At 47.0% G+C, this 21,886-nt stretch overlaps 1 protein-coding gene across 1 annotated transcript; it reads right to left on the reverse strand.

The window, feature by feature from the left end:
* Positions 1-7,993: 7,993 nt before the first annotated feature.
* On the reverse strand, positions 7,994-10,197 carry LOC109740974 (calcium sensing receptor, chloroplastic). The gene is made up of 6 exons (XM_020300041.4): positions 9,744-10,197; positions 9,406-9,639; positions 9,146-9,329; positions 8,900-9,041; positions 8,649-8,780; positions 7,994-8,553 (listed from the first exon to the last, which is right to left on the reverse strand). Exons 1-6 carry the CDS (start codon positions 9,954-9,956, stop codon positions 8,289-8,291), a joined length of 1,170 nt encoding a protein of 389 aa, XP_020155630.1. The 5' UTR covers positions 9,957-10,197; the 3' UTR covers positions 7,994-8,288.
* Positions 10,198-21,886: the final 11,689 nt, after the last annotated feature.

Genomic DNA, 21,886 nt, shown 5'->3' on the forward strand with positions numbered 1-21,886 from the left:
GGAGGCAATTCTTATCAGCAAGGGTCGGCTTCCCATCCGCTAGCCTAATCGAATAGAACGCAGAAGTTAAGCATGCTCGGGCTAGAGTAGTCCAAGGATGGGTGACCCGGTGGGAAGTTGCATATCTCAAGCTTCATTTAAATGCCATGACACGGTCATTATAGATATATATTATATCTCTATAGTGACTTATCATGGCAATTATATAAACCTTGGGATCCTTGTTTTGCTAATTTGTAGACTATGTTTTTATGGGTTATTTTTCTCTCTAAAAAATTAAAGAATGATTGACTGGACCTGTCATGGTGATTATATAAACCTACTATGTTTTTATGGGTTATTTTTTCCTCTGAAAAATTAAAGAATGATTGACTTGACCTATATAAACCTTTTTCAGGTTGCATGCAGGGTATAGGGGGCAGGGTGTTCTTCTCGAGCATGTCTCCCTTGTGCGGCTTATAGACGTGACACATATCTGTGCGCTCCCTGAGGTATATATATACTATCCTTTACCGACAATTAGGGGGGGCCCCCACAATCTATCCCTTTGACCCAACAACGAGAAGGGTTTGACCATGATGGTTTCCTATTGATAATAGTAAGGTACACGTGCATTGCACGCATGAGATTTGGTAACCAAATTATGAATAAATACCACACTATAGCATGTAAGCTTTGAGTAATATATGCATGATGTAGATGTTCGTTTAATTATTATAGTTCATCTCATCCAAAATCAATTAGTTTTATAAAAAAATCTATTTTAGGATTCATGGAATTGTGCATTGTAAAGGTAAAAACAAAAAGTGATAATTCATTTAAAAAAAGGTTGGGCAATTAAGATATGGAAGATTCTAGAGAACAAAGGAGAAGTGCTTGTGTTTTGAGGTTTGTGCATTATGCTTAAGTTCAACCATGGAGTCTTCTAGATTGTACATGTGGCAGAATCTGGTGGAATGTAGATGACATCCAACGGCCAGTAGTGCTCGGATTTGCCATCTCTGTACCGTCGGATTGGCTTCATCCAACGACCAACTTTCAAAGTTATTCGCACACTATATAGGTGTATAGATGTATAGATATATACAGATGTGTCTCATGCTAGACCAAATAAAGTTTGAGCGCATGCGTGGGACGACCCCCCCCCCCCCCGCCTCGAAGTTGGGAAACTGACATCGTACGTATTGAACCAGGCTTGGAGTCAGGTACGGTGTTCGGTTTGTAATGTAGTTGGTGGCCCATCAAAGTTGTGCATTTGGGATTTAAACACATCACACACCACCGTACCCATACATATTTTCGGGCCGCATGCAGTGTATACGGGGTATTCTGATCGACCACGTCTCCCTTGTGTGGTTTTTTGTGACGACACGCATATCTGTGGGCTCCCCGAGTGTATATATATCATCCCTTTGACCGATAATGAGGGGTATGTGTTGGCCATGAATGGATTCCTCCTAGTTCTTGTTAGGGCCACTTCCAGGTGGTTCTTGACTTCTGGCCCCTCTCATCAATCTTCGACGACGCGCCCAACCGTGGGCCCGTGCGGTTAAAGTTGTGCATTGGAAATTTGAACATCACAGACCACCATTTTCACTCATATATATTTGGGCCACATGCTGGTGTGGCTGTCTTCTGACCCTCTCTAACGTTATTTTTTGCTGCAAAGACTCTGATGACGCTCAACGGACACGGGTATAATATCTTAACCGTGTGCGATACAAGTGTGTTGTGAATCACCACGCCTGCGCAAGCGCGAGCAAAGGTGGAGGTACTGGCTCAACCGTGTGCGATGCAAGTGCACTGTAAAATCACCACGACTGTGGAAGTGCGAGCAAAGGGTGGAGGAACTGGCTTAACCGTGTGCGATGCAAGTGCGCTGTAAAACCACCACTTGTGCAAGCTAAAGGCGGGTAAGTTTATTTGGAAATTAGGACGAACCGTGTGCGATAGACCATCTAGCTAGAAATATAAAAACAAACTACCCGCCTTGAGCGTTGCAAAAGTTGGCGGTTCCACGCCACTTTTCCTTATTATCATACACGCATGTTGTTATTGGACCATGCGCGATCTTGGGCACTCCCGCCCCGCATCAATTCCTTTACCCAAATTTTAGTAGTCGTCGTACTTCAACCGTCGCCCACACTCCTCCAGCACCGACCTTGTAGTAGAATTGCAGTAGCCGAGGCATTTGAACCGTCGCCCTCCCTCGTCCACCACCATCTCCACCCACCATTACTAAAATTTTCAGTAGCCGCGACGTATCCTCAAACACCAACCCCCCCCCCTCCACAGTCCCCCACCCGCCCCCTCCCCCCTCGAACCCTAGCTCACAGTCGCCGTCGGCGCTGCCGCCAACCCCTGCCGGTCTGGTCGTTCCTCCTAGCTTAGATAATAAAGTTCAGGTTACCCAGCGATCCCCATACCATCGCCCCACTCCCCTGAGTTTTTAGATGAGGCCTGTGGTGTCCCTCTCCACATCCCCTGCTCCAGAATGTCGCAGCCTAAGCTCGACCACGTATCCTGGGGAGCCCGACGAGCGTTCGGCCAGGAAGAGGTTTATCATGGCCTCTTCGGCGGACGTTGGCGAGGTGGCCGCCATTCGCCATGACCTGTCGATCCCGGAGCAACACTTCACCGCGGAAGCCGATGAAGATGTTGACTATGTTGCCATGTCGAAGGCTTCATGTCAGCGGACTAGCGTATTACTGTATCTCGGGAAAGCTGGCTACGACATCAAGCTCGTCCACAGCGACGGCTTCACGCAGGCCATGTCACAGGTTAAGTGGTCCATCCCAACCCCTCTGGTTCAACCGCCGTCGATCTCTTCGACGACCCTGCCGCTGATCTCCTCCGCCAAGCGGTACGGATTTGCGAGCTTTATACGCCATCGAGCCCATTTTGTCATTTATGAAGGACACGTTCTACGGCGGCGGCTTGGGATCCTCAATTGCCAAGTCAGATCTCATCGACCACGACCACGAGGAGGGCACCCACGAAGGTTCTTCCAAGGTGAAACAGCCCATCTGTGACATCAGAGAGAGCATCATGGGTCTGTGCTCTTCCAACTGGAAGGATCCCGTCCATGAAATGTGAGGCAACATTCTATCAGCAAATCTTACCTTTTCTAGTTTGCCAACCCGTACCCTTTGTTGTAGTAGCATTTTCCGTGCGGTGCTTTAACTGTGTCGTGTTTAATTATTTCAATTATGCAAAAATGTATTGTTCAATAAGGCTATGTGATGTTTAAGTATGAATTGTCCACTTCAGTTTCACGAATAGCTATACTTGGTTGTTTATAGTGAGTAGATGCCTTGTTTATCTGTATTTGGTTGTTAGGTTGGTTGGAGTGAGCATTTTTCCAGTTATCGAGCAGATGGCTTGTGTTATATGTATTTGGTTCTTAGTTTGGTTGCAGTGCGCATTTGTCCAGTTATCAAGCAGATGCCTTGTTTATCTGTATTTGGTTGTTAGGTTGCTTTTTTAGCATTTGTCCAGTTATCAAGCAGATGCCTTGTTTATCTGTATTTGTTTGTTAGGTTGTTTTTTTTAGCATTTGTCTAGTTATCAAGCAGATGCCTTGTTTATCTTTATCTACTTGTTAGGTTGGTTGCAGTGAGCATTTGTCCAGTTTTCAAGCATATGCCCTGTTTATCTGTATTTGCTTGTTAGGTTGGTTCCAGTGAGACTCTGTCCAGTTTTCAATGGCTATATTTGGTTGTTATACTGGTCATTTATGCCTTGTTTATTTCAGTCATTCACAATGTGTTGTTCATTATGTGCAAGTCAAAACTGTGCCGCTCGACTACATCAATACCAGTTTGAACGGCTATATTTGGTTCCAGTTATTCCTGGTGTAGTTAATACATGCCCTTTGTTTCAGTTTTACACATTTATCCAGTGTGATGTTTAAGCATTACCTACATTCTATTCATTTTCAACAATACCAGTTTGAATTGCAATATTTGATGGCCGTTAAGCCTGCTGTCGGTAACATTGCCTTCCATTTTATATCTGCTTTAACAGCATGCTGAAACCAACACATTCAAGCTATCATTCAGAGATGATGTTGTTTACCTTTGCTATATTTGTTTGATGTTAAAGTTGTTGTACTTATCATGCCTTTCCACTACTTATGCATGACAACAACGGGAGTGGCCACCATTTTCAGCCGAGATTAGCTTCATCCCTCGGCTTCTACTCCCCCCGTCGTTCCAAAATGTAGTGCATATAGATCTAGGCCTGGACACTTGTTAGCTTCTAATATTGACTTGTTGCTTGCAGGTACATATGCCCTTGGCAAGGATCCACGCATCGACCCTTTTTGCGTATGGCGCAATGATATATTCATGAACAAGCATCAAGTGAGGAAACTAATTAATAAGGATTATTAGCAAAAAGATACGAATGGTGGCAAGCAAATTATTTGTTTATGCTCTATCCAACACAACAGTGAGTTGTAGGATGGTAACTACAAACTGTGCAGCCTTCTGTTTTTACTGCCCATAATGAGTTGTTAGACAATAATGTCTAAATCTTTTTCGTTCCCAGTGGTTCCCAAAGCAGTTCACTCAAGATTACCTCGCAAAGTACATGACATCCAGACTACAATGAGCATCGAGAAGTCGTAATAAAGACAGTGAAGGATGGATGGGCAGCCATCACAAGGGATTGTCCTAGAGTCGTGCACGCATTACGCATGGAGGAGGGAACAATATGGGCATTCCGCTTCACCTTCTCCAGCAACCAGAATGTCTTTCATCTCTCTCTTTACAGTCTTTAGTACAACTGTGGTTCATCATTCTTTACTTGGTACTTCTGTAGTTCTTCAGTATATATACATGTGCATCGAATTATGCATTCACGGTTGAACCTATATTTGTAATAAACATGGTTGGATATGAAATAAGTGATTTCCTACTTTCAAATTCAAAACATGTGATTTTTAAATTAGGCATTAATTAGGGATTACATTGCACACGGTTTGCGAAAGCGAAACGTCTGCGATAGACGTGGAGATTAGAAACGTTTCTAGGATCCACTACGTGTGCGATCAATCTCCACTACACACACGACATCCTCTTGAAAACTGTTTGCGTTAGGCCACCTTGCGCAAACGTTTACCACATAAAAACTGTGTGTGATGGACAGCCTTTGCCACACAGTTTTTCTACGCACCGTGTGTGATGCATTCAATAACGCAAACGATAAAATTATTAATATCGTGTGCAATGGCAACGCTATCACAAACGATTTAACGGGAAAAATTGTGTGTGATGTACGTGTGAACGGAAACGTTTTCCTTGGAGCGACTGTATGGGATGTACATACGAACGGAAACGTCTAGCAGGGACTGACTGTGTGGGATGTACTTGCGACCGGAAACAATTTCGTCTGTATAATTGTATTTTTTAGCTCTACTGTACGTATTTCCGTATTTGAACGCTCACCGGTCGCACACGACCTCATTTTGCCGAGCGTGTGTGCCAGGAGGGCATATCCCTGACGGTTTCTGGGTCGTGTGGGAAGGACCCCCTATCGCCATCACTCACTAGGTGACGGTTCCAAATGCCATCCCGGAAAGGGGTTTAAAACTGTTTGTATAGCACCGACGCGTACTAGTGGGACACTTTGATTTGAGAGAGTTGGAAGGAAATCGGCCAAGATCCAATCAAAGGTGCCGAGTAAAAAAGGAGCCATCTTCTGGACAAGAGTTCACAAGAACTTTCATGAGCGAAGAAAGTTTGCCCCCTACCAATTCACAAGCACCCGCGGCATCAATTCAATCCAAAAAGGGGGGGATTTGATTATTTGCCACCACTTACTTTGGACTTTGACATTTTGCCACTCATTACATTGTAATTGATCTATTGCCACTTCTTACTTTGCACTTTGATCTTTTGCCACTTCTTAACACAAAAAATACTTGCGAATCATAGACAAAATATATGCAGAAAACCATGGACAAATTTACCCTTGAGCTCAGCCCAACCGAGGATGAACTTGAGCTGACAAGCCAGCCGCCGCCCCTGCTGCCCCGCCGCACCCCGCTCCTCCCCCTCCTCTCGCTGCTCCCCAGTGCCCCCAGGTGCCCCGCCGCCACCGCCCCTTTGCTTCTCCCCACCACGCACGGGCACGTGCAGCGGCCGCGCAGGGGCGCGTGCAGCGGCAGCGGCGGCTGCGCAGGGGCGCGTGGAGGAGCAGTGGCGGCAGCCGCCTCGCACGGGCGCGAGGAGCAGCAGCAGCGGCCGTGCACGAGCGCAAGCAGCGGCGGCGGTCGCGCATGGGCGCGAGGAGTAGCAGCAGCGGCCGTGCACGAGCGCAAGCAGCGGCGGCGGTCGCGCATGGGTGCGAGGAGCAGCGGCGGCGACCGTGCACGAGCAGGAGCAGCGGGGGCAGTCGCGCACGGGCATAAGCGACAGCGGCGATGGCCACGCACGGGCGCGAGGACCAACGAGTCGAGTCGTATCCCTAACCCTAGGTGGCCGGGGAAGGGGAGAAGGAGAGAAACGACTGACCTAGGCCACCGCCGACGAGGACCACCGTGGGCTCCTGGAAGGTAGCCCCCGCCCCCGCCGTCTCCTAGCCTTGCTGCGGGCGAGAATGAGAGCGAACGAGCACCTCTCCCTTTCCTGGTCAATGTCGTCGGCAGGGATAAGTTGGTCATTTCACGTGGGACCCACCTGACAGAGGGAAAAATATCAAAGTCCAAACTAAAGAGTGGCAAATGATCAATTACAAAGTAACTAGCGGCAAAATGTCAAAGTGCAAAATAAGTGGTGGCAAATAATCAAAAACCCCCAAAAAAGGTGGGGATTCATCCAACAAGAGTGTAACAAATATTGTGCTGCGCTTGAGAGCGTCAAAGCCCGTCCCGTGAGCGGTCTAAGCCTTGATGACTTGGTATGAACCTCTTGCTTTTTCATCATGCGTCCATTCATGTTGGCATGCCATTTAAGTTTTATGCATTGTACGTCCTTTCATGTTACAATTGTGGCCGCTTTTTAGTTTGATTGTTTAGGCATTCCAATCTTTGGAAGCCTTCAAGGCCCGGCACAAAGACAAGACATTCACTCTCACGCATTGTTGGGTGCTCATTGCCCCAAGTTCAAAGACCGATACAACGCTTTAAGAAGAAGGGAGGACAGAAGGCGGCCGTGGCTGATGAGGGAGACGTGCTCAAGAGGCCGAGGGGCAAGACAAGCTCGAAGGCCGACGAGAAGCGTGATGCGTCTTCTATAGCCTTGCAAGGAACTTTGGAGAACATGATGAGCCAAAAGGAAGTGCGGGAGGAGAGGAGGAGCAAAGGGAAGGAGTAGCAAATGAAGATATACCTAGATCTTCAAACGAAGAAGCTTGACATGGAGGAGGCCGTGAAGAAGAGGAAGCTTGACATCGAGGAGGCCGCTCAACTCAAGAAGCTAGAGATCGAGGCCACCAATGACGACACAAAAGCCAAGGAGGTGGCACTGGCGTTGATGAGTGTCGACAAGAACAACATGTCACCGGAGAGGAAGGCTTGGTTCACGAACCGGTAGAAGGAGATGTTCGCCCGCGACAGCCTGAACTAGGTGAGACTTCGGCCGCGATGGCGGTCCTTTTTGAAGGCTAACTGGTGTGTCGGCCGTTGGCTTTGTTGCCGGCGACAAAACTTGTCCATTTTGAAGGCTGGCTCGTGTGTCTGCCGCTGACTTTGTTGCCGGCGTGAAACATGTCCTTTTTGAAAGCTGGCTCCTATGCTGGCCGCCGGTTTTGTTGCCGGCATGAGACTGTAGGCCACCGGCTGTGTTGCCGGCCGGCGTCAACTAGTGCGAACCGTGGCCGCGGCTAAATCCTTGGTTTCTCACATTTGCATGCACGGGGACAAGATATGGCCGCACGTTGGGCGCCCGGCCGACGCAAACCCAAATCCGGACGGACACGGGCCCATTGCCATCCTCAAACGGATGAAATCCGGATAAAACGGACGTCCGTTTGGAGTCGTGCGTTGGAGTTGGCCTCAGTGGACTGTATGAGTTCAGTCAACTGGATATTGCAAATTCAGTCCCACAAACAGTGATTTTTTGTGGCAAGTTTGATTCCTTCCAGTAACTAAACCTTATTAACATTAGTCCTCTAAAACAGTTTCTAATTTTCCACCAATGGTTATATGCCCTGGATGTTTGCGGCGTTTTTTTCTGAGGATGCTTATAAGCAGCTTGCAGCACTAACATTGTACAGGTTACAGAACAAAAAGCTGGAAATTCAGTGAAATGGACATTGGATTTCTACAGAGTTCAAATCTTTTCTCAGCTGTCCACACTGCCAGGGAGAAGCTTGCGACTCGTCCTGGAGGGAGTCGAAGTCGACGAGACCGTCACGAACCGTTCAGCGGCCGCCGGAATCACCCGTGACGGCTTCACGACTTCGACCACGGAGAGGTTGTAGGAGTCCGTCCCAAGGCGGCTCTGCGCCCACCCTTTTCGGCCGGAGAAGCCGCCGGCCATGACCCAGCAGTTCTTGAACCCCACGCTGTTGAGTGTCTTGGCCACAATCTTGGAGTTGTCACCGTACCTGCATTTCCCAGACAGACATGGTTAAATGTCAGAGAGGTTAGTGTGAGTTCATCTTCAGAAAGAAATGCAGAGCGTTGTCTTGGGTGTACAGACGAGTCCATGACGACGATGTTGGAGCCCTTGCCGATCCTCTTGAGGTAGGAGATCTTCAGCGCGGCGATCTCCGCCTCGGCTCGCTTCGCATTGCGCACCATTCCCTTTATCTTGTTCGGAAGCTCTTCAAGCCTGACAGAGTAAAAATGGTGGGATTTTTTCATCATTTGCAATGGATGAAACCCGAGTCGTATGGCTGCTTCTACTATGTAATTTTGGGGTTATTTGGGATGAAAGGAAAGAATGCGCACGGCAGAGCGATGATCTTGTTCTTTGCGTTGGAGGGGAGCTGCGGCACGCCGGCTTTGGCCTTGTCGTTCTCGCTTCGCACGTCGATGATAAGGTAACCTTGAGAGGTGACCATGTCCAGAGCTTGAGCTGGGCTCAGGTCACCTGAATCACAGGATGCAGATGCAATGCAGCAGCAGCAGAGTGAGCAATGGCAGAACATTCTTAACAATACCGTTGAAAGCCAAAGTTGCACAAAATGTCGCTACCTTTGTAGCCGCGTAGGCCGTATGAGAGCAGGGACCAGGCCGGCGGCAGGAGCAGGTACGCGAGGAACGCGGCTCCGGCGGCCACGACGTAGTCCGTGCCTTCCAGGGACCCGATGGTCTGGACGGTCTCGGAGGCGATCGGCTTCGCGGCGCCGATGGCCGGCTGCGCCGCATCTGCGACCGTCTACTGAGGAGAGCGGCGTCATTGTGTGAACCTCGATGCTGATTACGGAGTCGCCGGAGACTGCGAGTGACCGTACCTTAAAAGCAGACTGGAAGCGGGCAAGGTCGACGCCGGCGCCCTGGAGCGCCTCCGTGGCCTGCCTGGAGGCGTCGGAGACCACCGGCGAGGCGAGCTTCAGGGCCTGCTCGCCGGCGCTCTGCAGCACCGGCAGCGCCGGCTTAGCGGCCTCGCCCAGCGCCCTGAGCACAACGAAGGACTGCTCGGCCACCTTGCCGCCGACGCCGATCACCACATCCACCGTGTCCACCACCTGCCCAATCACCAACCCAATCGAGCACTCAGCCGCAATGCCACGGCAGAAATACAATCCGGAGCTCAAACAGGGGCTTACGAATCGGCGTCCGCGCGCGTTACCTTGGTGAACGAGCCGGCGACGTCCTCCTTGGACAACGCCGCGGCGCGCGCGGCCGGCGTCGCGGCCAGCAATGCAGCCGTCGACGAGGCGGCCGCCGCGGCCAGCGGCGCGGCATTCCATGGCGCGCGGCGGGGCGTGCCCTTGGTGGCCGCCGGAGGAGGAGGGGCCGACGGCGGCAGGGTGGCCGACGCCGACGTGGGGGTAAAGGCCATGGCTCCGGCTTGCTCACCGTACAGTCTACCCACCAGCGCTGCTCTCCCGGCCACACAAGCGCGCGCAGCCGCAGCGACGGCAGTGTCTATGGCTGAGACTTCTTTGGCTCATTTTCCGTTTGTGTGGCAAGGAGACGACGCTATCGGCCGTCGGCCATCGGACTGTCTCGTAATTGGTGTCCATAAATTGATGCCGATGCGCGGTAGTATATCGCTTGTTTTTTTTTTTTTTTTTTTTTTGGGAACGGTATATCGCTTGTAAATTGGGCTGTTAAATTGTAGACAGGACAAGGCCCATGGAGAGTGACATGGGCCTGTCTTATTAGCAGAAACGAAAGTAGGCCCCTCGAATCTGGGCGCCCATATATCTCGCCTTCAGCGAGTCCAGCTTCTTGCTGAAGGGGCGAGCTAGAGCCTAAATGAGCCGACTCACGAGCGCGGCATGCCACAGCCTCTTTTTTCTGGGTTATTCTTTTTGCTTTATCTTTGTCCTTTTGTTTCTACTTTAAAATATTCTAAATATATACTCCCTCCGTACGGAAATACTTGTCAGAGAAATGGATAAATATGGATGTGTCTAGAACTAAAATACGTCTAGATACATCTCTCTGACAAGTATTTCTGGTATTACAAAAATCACTCTACAAAAATACATTTGAAAAATGTTGAACAAGTATTTCAAAATTTTAGAATGTGTACAGAATTTTTTTATCATGTCTAAAAAATGATGAATTTATTATCATGTATATAAAAATGTAATCAATCATTTTGAAAAACAAAAAGTTGAACAACTATTCAAAAAGGTTAATCAAGCATTTTGAAAATGTAAAATGTGTATAGAAAAAATGTTGACCACATATTAAGAAATGATGAATTTTTTATAATGTATATAAAAATATTAATCAAGCATTTGAAAAAATGTTGGACAAACATTTGAAAAAATGTTGGACAAGCATTTGAAAAATGTTAAATGTGTATAGACAAAATGTTCACCATGTATTATAAAAATGATGAAACAATTGATCATCTATATAAAAATTGTTAATCAATCATTTAAAAAAATGTTGAACAAGAGTTCAAAAAATATTAATCAAGCGTTTGGAAAATGTCAAATGTGTATAGAAATAAAAAAAAATTGCGGCAGCATGGAAATAATGTTGACCATGCATTAAAAAATGTTAACCTTTAAATGTGAAAACTACTCCCTCAATTCCTAAATATAAGTCCTTTAGAGATTTCACTATGGAGACTACATTCGGATGTATATAGACGCCTTCTAGAATATATGTTCACTCATTATGCTCCTTATGTAGTCTATAGTGGAATGTAACACCCCGGATGTAACTTTCCATATTTGTAACTCCAACTCTTGCCATTTTTGGCTATGTGTTATGATATTCCCTTCGTGGTCGGGTTTTGTCTTTCGTTTTGCATTTTGTTCATGTCATGCATCTCATATCATGTCATTATGTGCATCTCATTTGCAAACGTGTTCGTCTTATACATTCGAGCATTTTCCCCGTTGTCCGTTTTGCAATCCGACACTCCCACATGCACCGGCGCACCCCTCTTGTTTCTTTTCATGAGCGGGTGTTAAACGTTTTCGGAATGGACCGAGGTTTGTCAAGTAGCCTTAGTATACCACCGATAGACCACCTGTCAAGTTTCGTTCCATTTGAAGGTCGTTTGATGCTCCAACGGTTAACCGGGTAACCGCAAAGGCTTTTTGTGTGTTGCAGCAAAACCCCCCTCCAAACAGCCCAATAACCCACCTAAGTCACTTCCATGCTCTCGGTCGTTCGATCACGATCGTGTGGGCGAAAACCGTGCCTCATTTGGACTCTCCTAGCTCCCTATGCCTATATAAACACCTCCCCCTCCGAAATCCCGGGTCCAAACCCTTGACTTCGTCCTCCTCGCGCCACCGGACACGTCCGCTGCCGCCGGACAAATCCCGCCGCCGCGCCCGACCAATCGGCGTGCGCCACGTGGCAGCGCCGCCGTCCCAACGCCGCCGGCCCGCGAGGCCCGCGTCTGGCCCGCGGGGCCCGACCGCCGCCGCCCGCACCCGAGGCTCCCCCGCCGCCCGCGCGCCTCCGCCTCCTTCCCCGTCGCCCGCGCCTGGGCCGCTGTCCTCGCCGTCCTTCCCCGCCGCCCAGCCGCCCGCCGGTCGCCGCCGTTTGCCCATGCCCGCGCGACTCCCCGCCGACCGTCTCCGCCGGCGACCCCGCCGACCCTCCGCGCCGGATCCGCCTCTCCGGCGACCGTCCTCGTCCCCGCCGGCGCCTCTCCTCCCTCTTCTCCGGCCATCCTCGGCGACCGCGCCGACAAACCCCCCCCCCCCCCCCCGATCCAGATCTGAAGGTTGACTTCCCCCCCTCATTTTCTGCTAAGTCCCGATTTACTCATATTCTTGAGCCCTGTTCATCACCTCATAACTCTTTGCATACTGCTTTGTTTTGCATGCATGATATATCGAAATGTTCGCCACGAGATTCTATTCATTTTGTTCCATTGTGCCATGCTCGTTTGAGTCCATCTTGATGCCCAAATTTCTGGTGCCAGAGTGCTATATGATGTTTACTGCTGTTACTTATCAGAACTTGGTCTTTTGTTATTTTTGTTGCATTTGATGTGTGCATCTTATGGGCATGAGCTCTACAGGTGTTTTGATCTATGCCATGCCATCTTTACAGGGATGTATTCCATGTATTTTTCGTGATCTATGTGGTGACTAGCACAAGCATGCAAACTAGGCTTCGTGATGTTTCTGTTTTCAGGGACTCAGAATTTTGCGGTCTGTGGCTGCTGTTATTTTGTTGCCACGTATCCATGTGGCTATAGAGAGATACATGCTTATTTTGAGTATGTTCAGTAAGGATGTTTTGTAGATATAGTTGTGCTCTATCCATCCATGCCCCTGTTTGCAATTATGGAGGGTCCTAGCATGTCTTAATCTTGCTCTAGTTTTGCTATAAAATGTTCCTGGCAGAATGTTAACATGATATTCAAATTTGCCAAGGTTGTTGTAGTTGATCCATACATGCTATGAACTTACTCTTGCCATGGTTAGCTTAATAAACATGTCATCTTGCTGTAGGTATGCTTGTTTTGTCATGCATTGATTTGTGATGAGTGAATCAAGCTCACCAAGATGCCTTCATAATGCTGTTAATGCCATGCTCTGTTTTCTGCCAAGTCTGAAACCTGTTAACGAAACTTGCTATGTTTACATGGGTGCCATCATATCTTCTGATTCTTTTTGGCTCATGGTCAGTAAGGGACTTTTGTTCTATGCATTTAGTAGATTCATTCCATGCCTTGTTTTGCTATATTAAGTTCCTGTAGCATGTGTTTTGCTTGCTCTGAACATTGCTACCTGATGCTGTTTATGCCATGTCCAGTAATTTCACTTAAGTCTGTGAACCTGATATCCTTTGCACTTTTGCCATACTTGTTTGAACCTGTTATTGTGTGATCTAGCCGTAGCTCAGTGTTCATCTTTTGTCAAGCATCTCCGGTAGATTACTGTCATATGCTTTGTTACTATGTTGGGGTGTTGTAGCATAGTTACTTGATGTATTCTAAGTGCTATCATGCTGTTAATCGCAGAATCGTGTCATTCTTGTTTTGCTTGCCATTTGCAAACCGTGCATCCGTTTCCGGTGATCTTTATATCGATTTCAACCGAAATCATCTCTTCTTTCCAGAGGCATACTTGGTTTGCCAAGTTACTGCCTTGTTCATCCTTTTTCTTCCGGAGCACGCATATGCATCGCATATCTTGTCTCGCATATCATGCATGTTTTGCATCATGTTGCATGTGCATTTCCCGTGATTGATTGTGGTTCCATTGCTTGTGTTCTTGCTGTGGGTAGAGCCGGGAGACGAGTTCGTGAACGAGGAACCTGTTGAGTACGCTTACGAGGATCAAGCTTTCGACAACTCTGAGAACCTTGCAGGCAAGATGACCATACCCTCGAAATCACTTCTATCTTTGCCTTGCTAGTTGTTCGTTCTATTGCCATGCTGCGCTACCTACCACTTGCTATATCATGCCTCCCATATTGCCATGTCAAGCCTCTAACCATCCTTTCCTAGCAAACCGTTGTTTGGCTAAGTTACCGCTTTTGCTCAGCCCTTATAGCGTTGCTAGTTGCAGGTGAAGTAGAAGTTGGTTCCATGTTGGAACATGGATATTTTAGAATATCACAATATCTCTTATCTAATTAATGCATCTATATATTTGGTAAAGGGTGGAAGGCTCGGCCTTATGCCTGGTGTTTTGTTCCACTCTTGCCGCCCTAGTTTCCGTCATACCGGTATTATGTTCCTTGAGTTTGCGTTCCTTACGCGGTTGGGTGATTTATGGGACCCCCTTGACAGTTCGCCTTGAATAAAACTCCTCCAGCAAGGCCCAACCTTGGTTTTACCATTTTCCACCTAAGCCTTTTTCCCTTGGGTTTTCGCGAGCCCGAGGGTCATCTTTATTTAAACCCCCGGACCAGTGCTCCTTCGAGTGCTGGCCCAAACCGGGCGATGTCCGGCGCCCCCTGGGCAACCAGGGTCTATGCCAACCCGACGTCTGGCTCATCCGGTGTGCCCTAAGAACGAGATATGTGCAACTCCTATCGGGATTTTTCGGCACATTCGGGCGGCTTTGCTGGTCTTGTTTTACCATTGTCGAAATGTCTTGTAAACCGGGATTCTGAGACTGGTCGGGTCTTCCCGGGAGAAGGTTTATCCTTCGTTGACCGTGAGAGCTTATAATGGGCTAAGTTGGGACACCCCTGCAGGGTATTATCTGTCGAAAGCCGTGCCCGCGGTTATGAGGCAGATGGGAATTTGTTAATGTCCGGTTGTAGAGAACTTGTCACTTGACTTAATTAAAATACATCAACCGTGTGTGTAGCCGGATGGTCTCTTCTCGGCGGAGTCCGGGAAGTGAACACGGTTTGAGTTATGCATGAATGTAAGTAGTTTCAGGATCACTTCTTGATCATTTCTAGCTTCGCGACCGTTGTGTTGCTTCTCTTCTCGCTCTCGTTTGCGTATGTTAGTCACCATATATGCTTAGTGCCTGCTGCAGCTCCACCTCATTACACCATCCTTTCCTATAAGCTTAAATAGTCTTGATCTCGCGGGTGTGAGATTGCTGAGTCCTCGTGACTCACAGATTATACCAAAACAGTTGCAGGTGCCGACGATACCAGTGCAGATGACGCAACCGAGCTCAAGTGGGAGTTCGACGAGAAACGTGGTCGTTACTATGTTTCGTTTCCTGATGATCAGTAGTGGAGCCCAGTTGGGACGATCGGGGATCTAGCATTTGGGGTTATCTTATTTTCATTTGGTTTTGACCGTAGTCGGTCTATGTGTGAATTTTGGTTGATGTATGAATTAATTTATGTATTGTGTGAAGTGGCGATTGTAAGCCAACTCTCGTTATCCCATTCTTGTTCATTACATGGGATTGTGTGAAGATAACCCTTCCTGCGACAATACCACAATGCGGTTATGCCTCTAAGTCGTGCCTCGACACGTGGGAGATATAGCCGCATCGTGGGCGTGACATGGAATCTCTAAAAAGACTTATATTTAGGAAGGGTGGGAGTAGTTATCAAGATTTTAAAAAATATATAGAAAAAATGTTGATCTTGATTACAAAAGATGTTAATCAAGCACTTAAAAAAGTGTATAGAAAAAATGTTGACCACATATTTGAATTTTGTATTGGAAATGTTAAACGTGTATTATAAAAATGTTGTTGACATATACGGAAAATGTAGAATGAAAACCAAAAAAGAAACAAGAATAAAGCAAAGAAAAAATAAAATCAAAGAAACAGATGCAAAAAGAATGAAAAAGGCAGAGAAGAAAAAGAAAATATAGAAAATAAAAAGAAAAAAGAAACCGAAGAAGAAAATGGAGAAAGAAAAAATAGTAGAAATGAACAAAGAAATGAAGGAAACCCGATGAAAAACAAAGGAAAACAAACAACAAAAAACCCGGAAAAACAATGAAAACCCAGTTCTTTTTCCCTATAGTAGGTTGTGCCCTAGTATTCAACACGAACGCAGTGCTTACCCAGTGGTTAGCTTCGCTACTCCTCATCGACGAGACCCATGTTCGAATCCTGGGTCGACCACCCCCCCCCCCTCGGCGCTCTGTTTTTCTTTTAAGTGTCCGCCTATTGGGCTATCCCGTTACTGTAGCATTCCACGCGAGGGTTCCTTCTACCTTGCTTAATGCGAGATATAGGGCTCGCATTCGAACCTATCGAGGCAACAAGATTAGGCCACTAAGCCTCAAAAAGAACAGAAAAAACTAAGCCTCAAAAGAAAATGAAAAAACAAGATTAGGCCACTCTTTGTTGGAAGGATTCTCAATTTGGTGATGTTGGCGCTTTCCCAAACTGTACTTTGTTGGAAGCTAGACTGTGCACTAACCTTCGCAGATATGGAGAGTCGTGCTTGAAGGATCAACACGGGTCAGAGAGGACAATTGGCTGCCGACAGCCCATGCTATGAGGCCTTGTGCATGAATCTCAAACAACCCACCACATCTTGTAAGTGACTTGATGTTTTCAAACTTAGTTGCTTGGGATAGAGTGAAGATTGAAAGTTCCTTCATCAGAGTGGATACCGATAGCTATGCCTATCTATACGCGACACGTTCAAGATGTCTAAGCATTGAACTTCAAGAAAGATGTCTATTTCAGTAAGATCGGCCTGTAGAATCTTAGTAAATATTAAGTAAAGGAGAGAAGCGTGCCTTGAAGGATGGTATGAATCATCAAATGTCAAGGCCGAGGCGAACTTTTGGTGCAATATGTGGAAAGTCCAGGTTCTTTTCGAACTAAAGGTTTTTCTTTGGCGTTTGGCAAGGCAATTGCTACCAACATACGACATAGTGCATCATCGTAAGATGTCACCAGTCAACAGCTGCATGCTATGCGGATGTGAAGATACATGGTGCCATTCATTTCTCAAGTGCACGATGTCGAGATGCGTGTGGGCGTTGGCCGACCCGACCTATTTCAATTTATACATCAAGTGAATGAACCGGAAGCAATGCTTACCCAGTGGTTAGCTTCGCTACTCCTCATCGACGAGACCCATGTTCGAATCCTGGGTCGACCATCCCCCCCCCCCCCCCGGCGCTCTGTTTTTCTTTGAAGTGTCCGCCTATTGGGCTAGCCCGTTACTGTAGCGTTCCACGCGAAGGTTCCTTCTACCTTGCTTAATGCGAGATATAGCGCTCGCATTCGAACCTATCGAGGCAACAAGATTAGGCGACTAAGCCTCAAAAAGAACAGAAAAAACTAAGCCTCAAAAGAAAATGAAAAAACAAGATTAGGCCACTCTTTGTTGGAAGGATTCTCAATTTGGTGATGTTGGCGCTTTCCCAAACTGTACTTTGTTGGAAGCTAGACTGTGCACTAACCTTCGCAGATAAGGAGAGTCGTGCTTGAAGGATCAACACGGGTCAGAGAGGACAATTGGCTGCCGACAGCCCATGCTATGAGGCCTTGTGCATGAATCTCAAACAACCCACCACATCTTGTAAGTGACTTGATGTTTTCAAACTCAGTTGCTTGGGATAGAGTGAAGATTGAAAGTTCCTTCATCAGAGTGGATACCGATAGCTATGCCTATCTATACGCGACATGTTCAAGATGTCTAAGCATTGAACTTCAAGAAAAAATGTCTATTTCAGTAAGATCAGCCTGTGGAATCTTAGTAAATATTAAGTAAAGGAGAGAAGCGTGCCTTGAAGGATGGTATGAATCATCAAATGTCAAGACCGAGGCAAACTTTTGGTGCAATATGTGGAAAGTCCAGGTTCCTTCCGAACTAAAGGGTTTTCTTTGGCGTTTGGCAAGGCAATTGCTACCAACATCCGACATAGTGCATCATCGTAAGATGTCACCAGTCAACAGTTGCATGCTATGCGGATGTGAAGATACATGGTGCCATTCATTGCTCAAGTGCACGATGTCGAGATGCGTGTGGGCGCTGGCCGACCCGGCCTATTTCAATTTATACATCCAGTGAATGAACCGGAAGCAAAGCGTTGGATATTCTCTCTACTGGGCAGGTTGCCTCAAATTGATTTTATTCATGTCCTCGTCACTCTGTCGGTTGTGTGGTATGCTAAGAGGAAAACTATTCATGAAAAAAATCAGAGTCTGCAAGCTACACATCATTTGAGCCTCCAACATCTACATGATTTGGAGAGTTCAAAGCCGAAAAGCAGAACCAGGGGTGACAGGGTGCTCCACCACCGATGAATAGACGCCGGACTGCTCCCCATTCGGGATTCGCCCAAGTTAAAGGTTGATGGAGCCTGTCCAAAGAATTAAACCTTTGGACCATACCGGGCAGTTTGCAGGGATGGGGAAGGCACGTATCTGAGAGCATGTGCTATAAGAATCATGGGCATACAAGATTCAGCTACACTTGAAGCTTTGGCGTGCATGGAGGCCCTTGCTCTTGCGAGAGTTCTTTCTATTGCTAGGGTCATCATAGCGTCAGATTGCAAGGAAGTTATGAATGACATCAACTCAGGCTTAGGAGGAGGAAGTTATGGGAGTGTGATCAGAGAGATTACACTGACAATGGAGGAGTTCCAATCATGTTCTTTCATCTTTGAGGGACAGGAGACAAACATCGAAGCCCATAGCCTGGCTTATATCACTTTAGATCTTCCTAAAGGGCGCCATCTTTGACTTTTTCAACTCCCTATGTTTTGATTGATCAACAAAGTGGCAGCATGTTTAGTCTCAAAAACAAGATTAGGCCACTCATCACTTTGAAAAAGTTCACTAAAAAATATATTAAAAAACACTTTCCAAGGGCAAGTAGTATGGTCCCTTGTTGACATTATGTTCACAGTTTCTTCGTTGTATTGATCAAGTTTGTTGTGGGAAGAAGACAATTCTATTCTTCATAGAGAAGTTCGGGTACTGATGGGTGAAACTGTGATGTTGACGGATCTCCTGAAGGTTTTCGCTACGATCACGCCTCGGCGCTTTCACATTGCTGATACTTGAAGTTATTTGCGGTGAATGGCAAGTCCTTTTAACTCTTCCTCAGAAGCGGTTTGTTAGTCTCTTATGTCTAGTTTTGGTTGTGTTAATGTAATCCCGTGCGAAAACTATTGGTGGTAACAGGTTTTCGACTTGTAGCAGGGGATCTGATAACGAGCTTTTGTGACAGGTTTTTATGCCAGTGCCCCCAACTCGCACAACTACCTTTCTTCTCCCGTTTTGCAGGTCACTATGTAAATGAATGAACGGTTGCCCGGTTAAAAAAGGGTATGAACATCATTAAAAAGACATTAACAACATGATCCATGAGACATCCAATTTGACGCTTAGTTCGTTGTTTGGTCGCCCGAACGCATCACACGATTGCTTCATGGCCGGCCAGTTGGCATAGTTGTGGTGTGTATGTTTTTTCATTACCAAGCGCTCCTACTTCAAATTTCCAGTAATGTCTAATTTCTCTGCGAGTTTTCAGTTTCACTCGGTTTCCAATTTTTTCCTAAAAAAATATTTTTTTAGAAAATAGGTTAACATCTTTATGAAATGACTATTTTTTCCAATATGTGAATAATTTTAAAATTACATTAAAAATTTAAAAGGTGTCAATTTTTTTTCTTAAAATGCATAATTTTTTTAAACAGGTGAACACTTTTTCTAAAATTATACGAACATTTTCAAACACGAGTACCTTTAAAGTATGTTCAAACACGAGTACGTTTACAATATGTTCATGCATTTAAAAATATCCATGTCGATTTAGAAAGTGTTCATGTCTTTATAGAAAAAATCATGTATTTTAAAAATCTATATTTTTAAATGTTCACATCTATCTATACCAATATAAAAAGACCCAGAGAGGCAGATCTAATTAATCTTGACCATCAGTCCACGCTAATCTAACAGCTCACATCGCTTCAATGGTGAGCACCTCAACACGTTTAGTGCTCTAATCGTGGCCCTTAATCCCTATAATTATTAACGTACGAGATATTCCCGGTGGCGTAGAAACGAGCAGGTGCTTGGGCCACGACCCCTATTCCACCCGCGAGTCATCACGATCGTGGAATAGGAAACCGCTACAGACTCCAGCCTTTGCCTCACCTCATCTTCGACATGGGCCGGGACGCGCCTCGCCTCGCCGGCAGCATCCAGGCCAGTCATCGTTGCCTCTTCACCATCCAACGTCTACTGCCTCCCCTCACTCCGACGCTGCGAGCCGCCTCACCGGCCGGATCCACTCGATCTAGATTGCCTAAGCCGCCTCGGCGGCTCCACTCCTCGCATGGCATCCACCGCCTGGACGCGGCCACTGTCGGTCCACTCCACACGCGGACGTGGTGACCTACTCGCTTGGATGCCAAGATTTGGACGTCGTCGTCGCCTCAGCAGTTCGACGCCACCTATGATTCAGTTAATTTGCTTTGTCAAGGTAGGCTACTAGATACTCATTGAAATAGGACCAGTTGATATTTTTTCGCTTTATTTTGCAAGAAGATGCAACTCCAAATATTTTGCTTTATGCATGACTTCTCTAGAAGCATATTTGGGTAGTACTGTATATGACTGGATGAGTGGATTGATCTAGAGGTATGCTCAGTTTTAGTTTAGCATGTGCAGATTTGATCTGAATCGTATCCTTTTTTTTTTTTGAACCGGAGGCAAAAGCTTTGCCTCATCCATTAAATAAGAGAGAAAAGAGTTTGTTACAAGTCACCCAATTACACGGCATGCGGATTATTCTCGCAAAATTAAAGACCCTAGCTTTTTTGCACCGGCGACGATCCAAAGGTTGGCCTCGGTAGAGATGGAGGAGAGCAAGATTGTTGGTGGAGCACTCTTATGTTTGAAAACTCTTGCGTTACGCTCGTTCCAAATTGTCCATGACACGAGCATGGTGAGGGATGCATTGGCTTGTCGGTTTGGCGTGCCGTCGGCGCAAGTACTCGCCCACCAATCTTTAACCGAGTCAAAGAAGGGCCAAGTGGAAGTGTCTAGCCCGAGAATGAGGAATTTCTCGATGACCAATGACCAAAGCTTTCGAGTATAGCGGCATTTGTAGAAGAGGTGAGGTCCGCATTCTTGCACCCTCTTGCAAAAAGGGCAAAGATCACAATTTCGCCACCCACGCTTTGCCAACCTATCGGCGGTCCAAATTCTATCTTGGAGCGCCAACCAAGCAAAGAATTTGATTTTTGAAGGTGCCCAAGCCTTCCAAACCATCTTATCCATGGGTGAGAGGACCATCCCTAGGTATTGCGCCTTGTATGCGGAGGCCGCCGAGTATTGCCCACTTGCCGTATGTTTTCAAAGGATGTCGTCCTCGGTGAGATCGTCGAGATGGACCTCAAGGAGGAGCATCCAAAGAGCGAAGAACTGTGTGACGTGCTCAACAGAAACAGCGGTGGGGGGTTTGATCTTGAGGATCCACGCATTGTGCTTGACCGCCTCCCGCACCTTCCAATTTTTTCTCTTGGAGGCCTCATAGATGAGCGAAGCAATGTCCTTAGGCTTGCGCCCAAGGAGCCAAGGAGAGTCGCAGAAGGGGGTCTTCGCGCCGTTACCAACGATGATGGCGGTGGAAGCATAGAAAAAGTTGAGGTCCTCCTCGTCGCATGGGTTTCCCATCCCCGCCCACATCTTGGTGGCATCCTTCCATTCATACCACGGCCACCGCAACCTGAGAGCCCGAGTGAACTTGTCGGTGTTGAGAACCCCAAGCCCCCCATACTCAAGATACTCAAGAGGCCGGCAAACAATCTCCCAATTCACCTTGCATTTTGCCCCCGTCGTTTTGTCCGAACCAGACCATAAGAAAGCTCTCTCGAGCTTGTTCACATTGAGAAGGATGGTTGGTGGAATGACCAGCGGGGTGGCGGGGTAG

Source organism: Aegilops tauschii, chromosome 6 (assembly GCF_002575655.3).
Source record: "Aegilops tauschii subsp. strangulata cultivar AL8/78 chromosome 6, Aet v6.0, whole genome shotgun sequence".
Classification (NCBI taxonomy): domain Eukaryota; kingdom Viridiplantae; phylum Streptophyta; class Magnoliopsida; order Poales; family Poaceae; genus Aegilops; species Aegilops tauschii.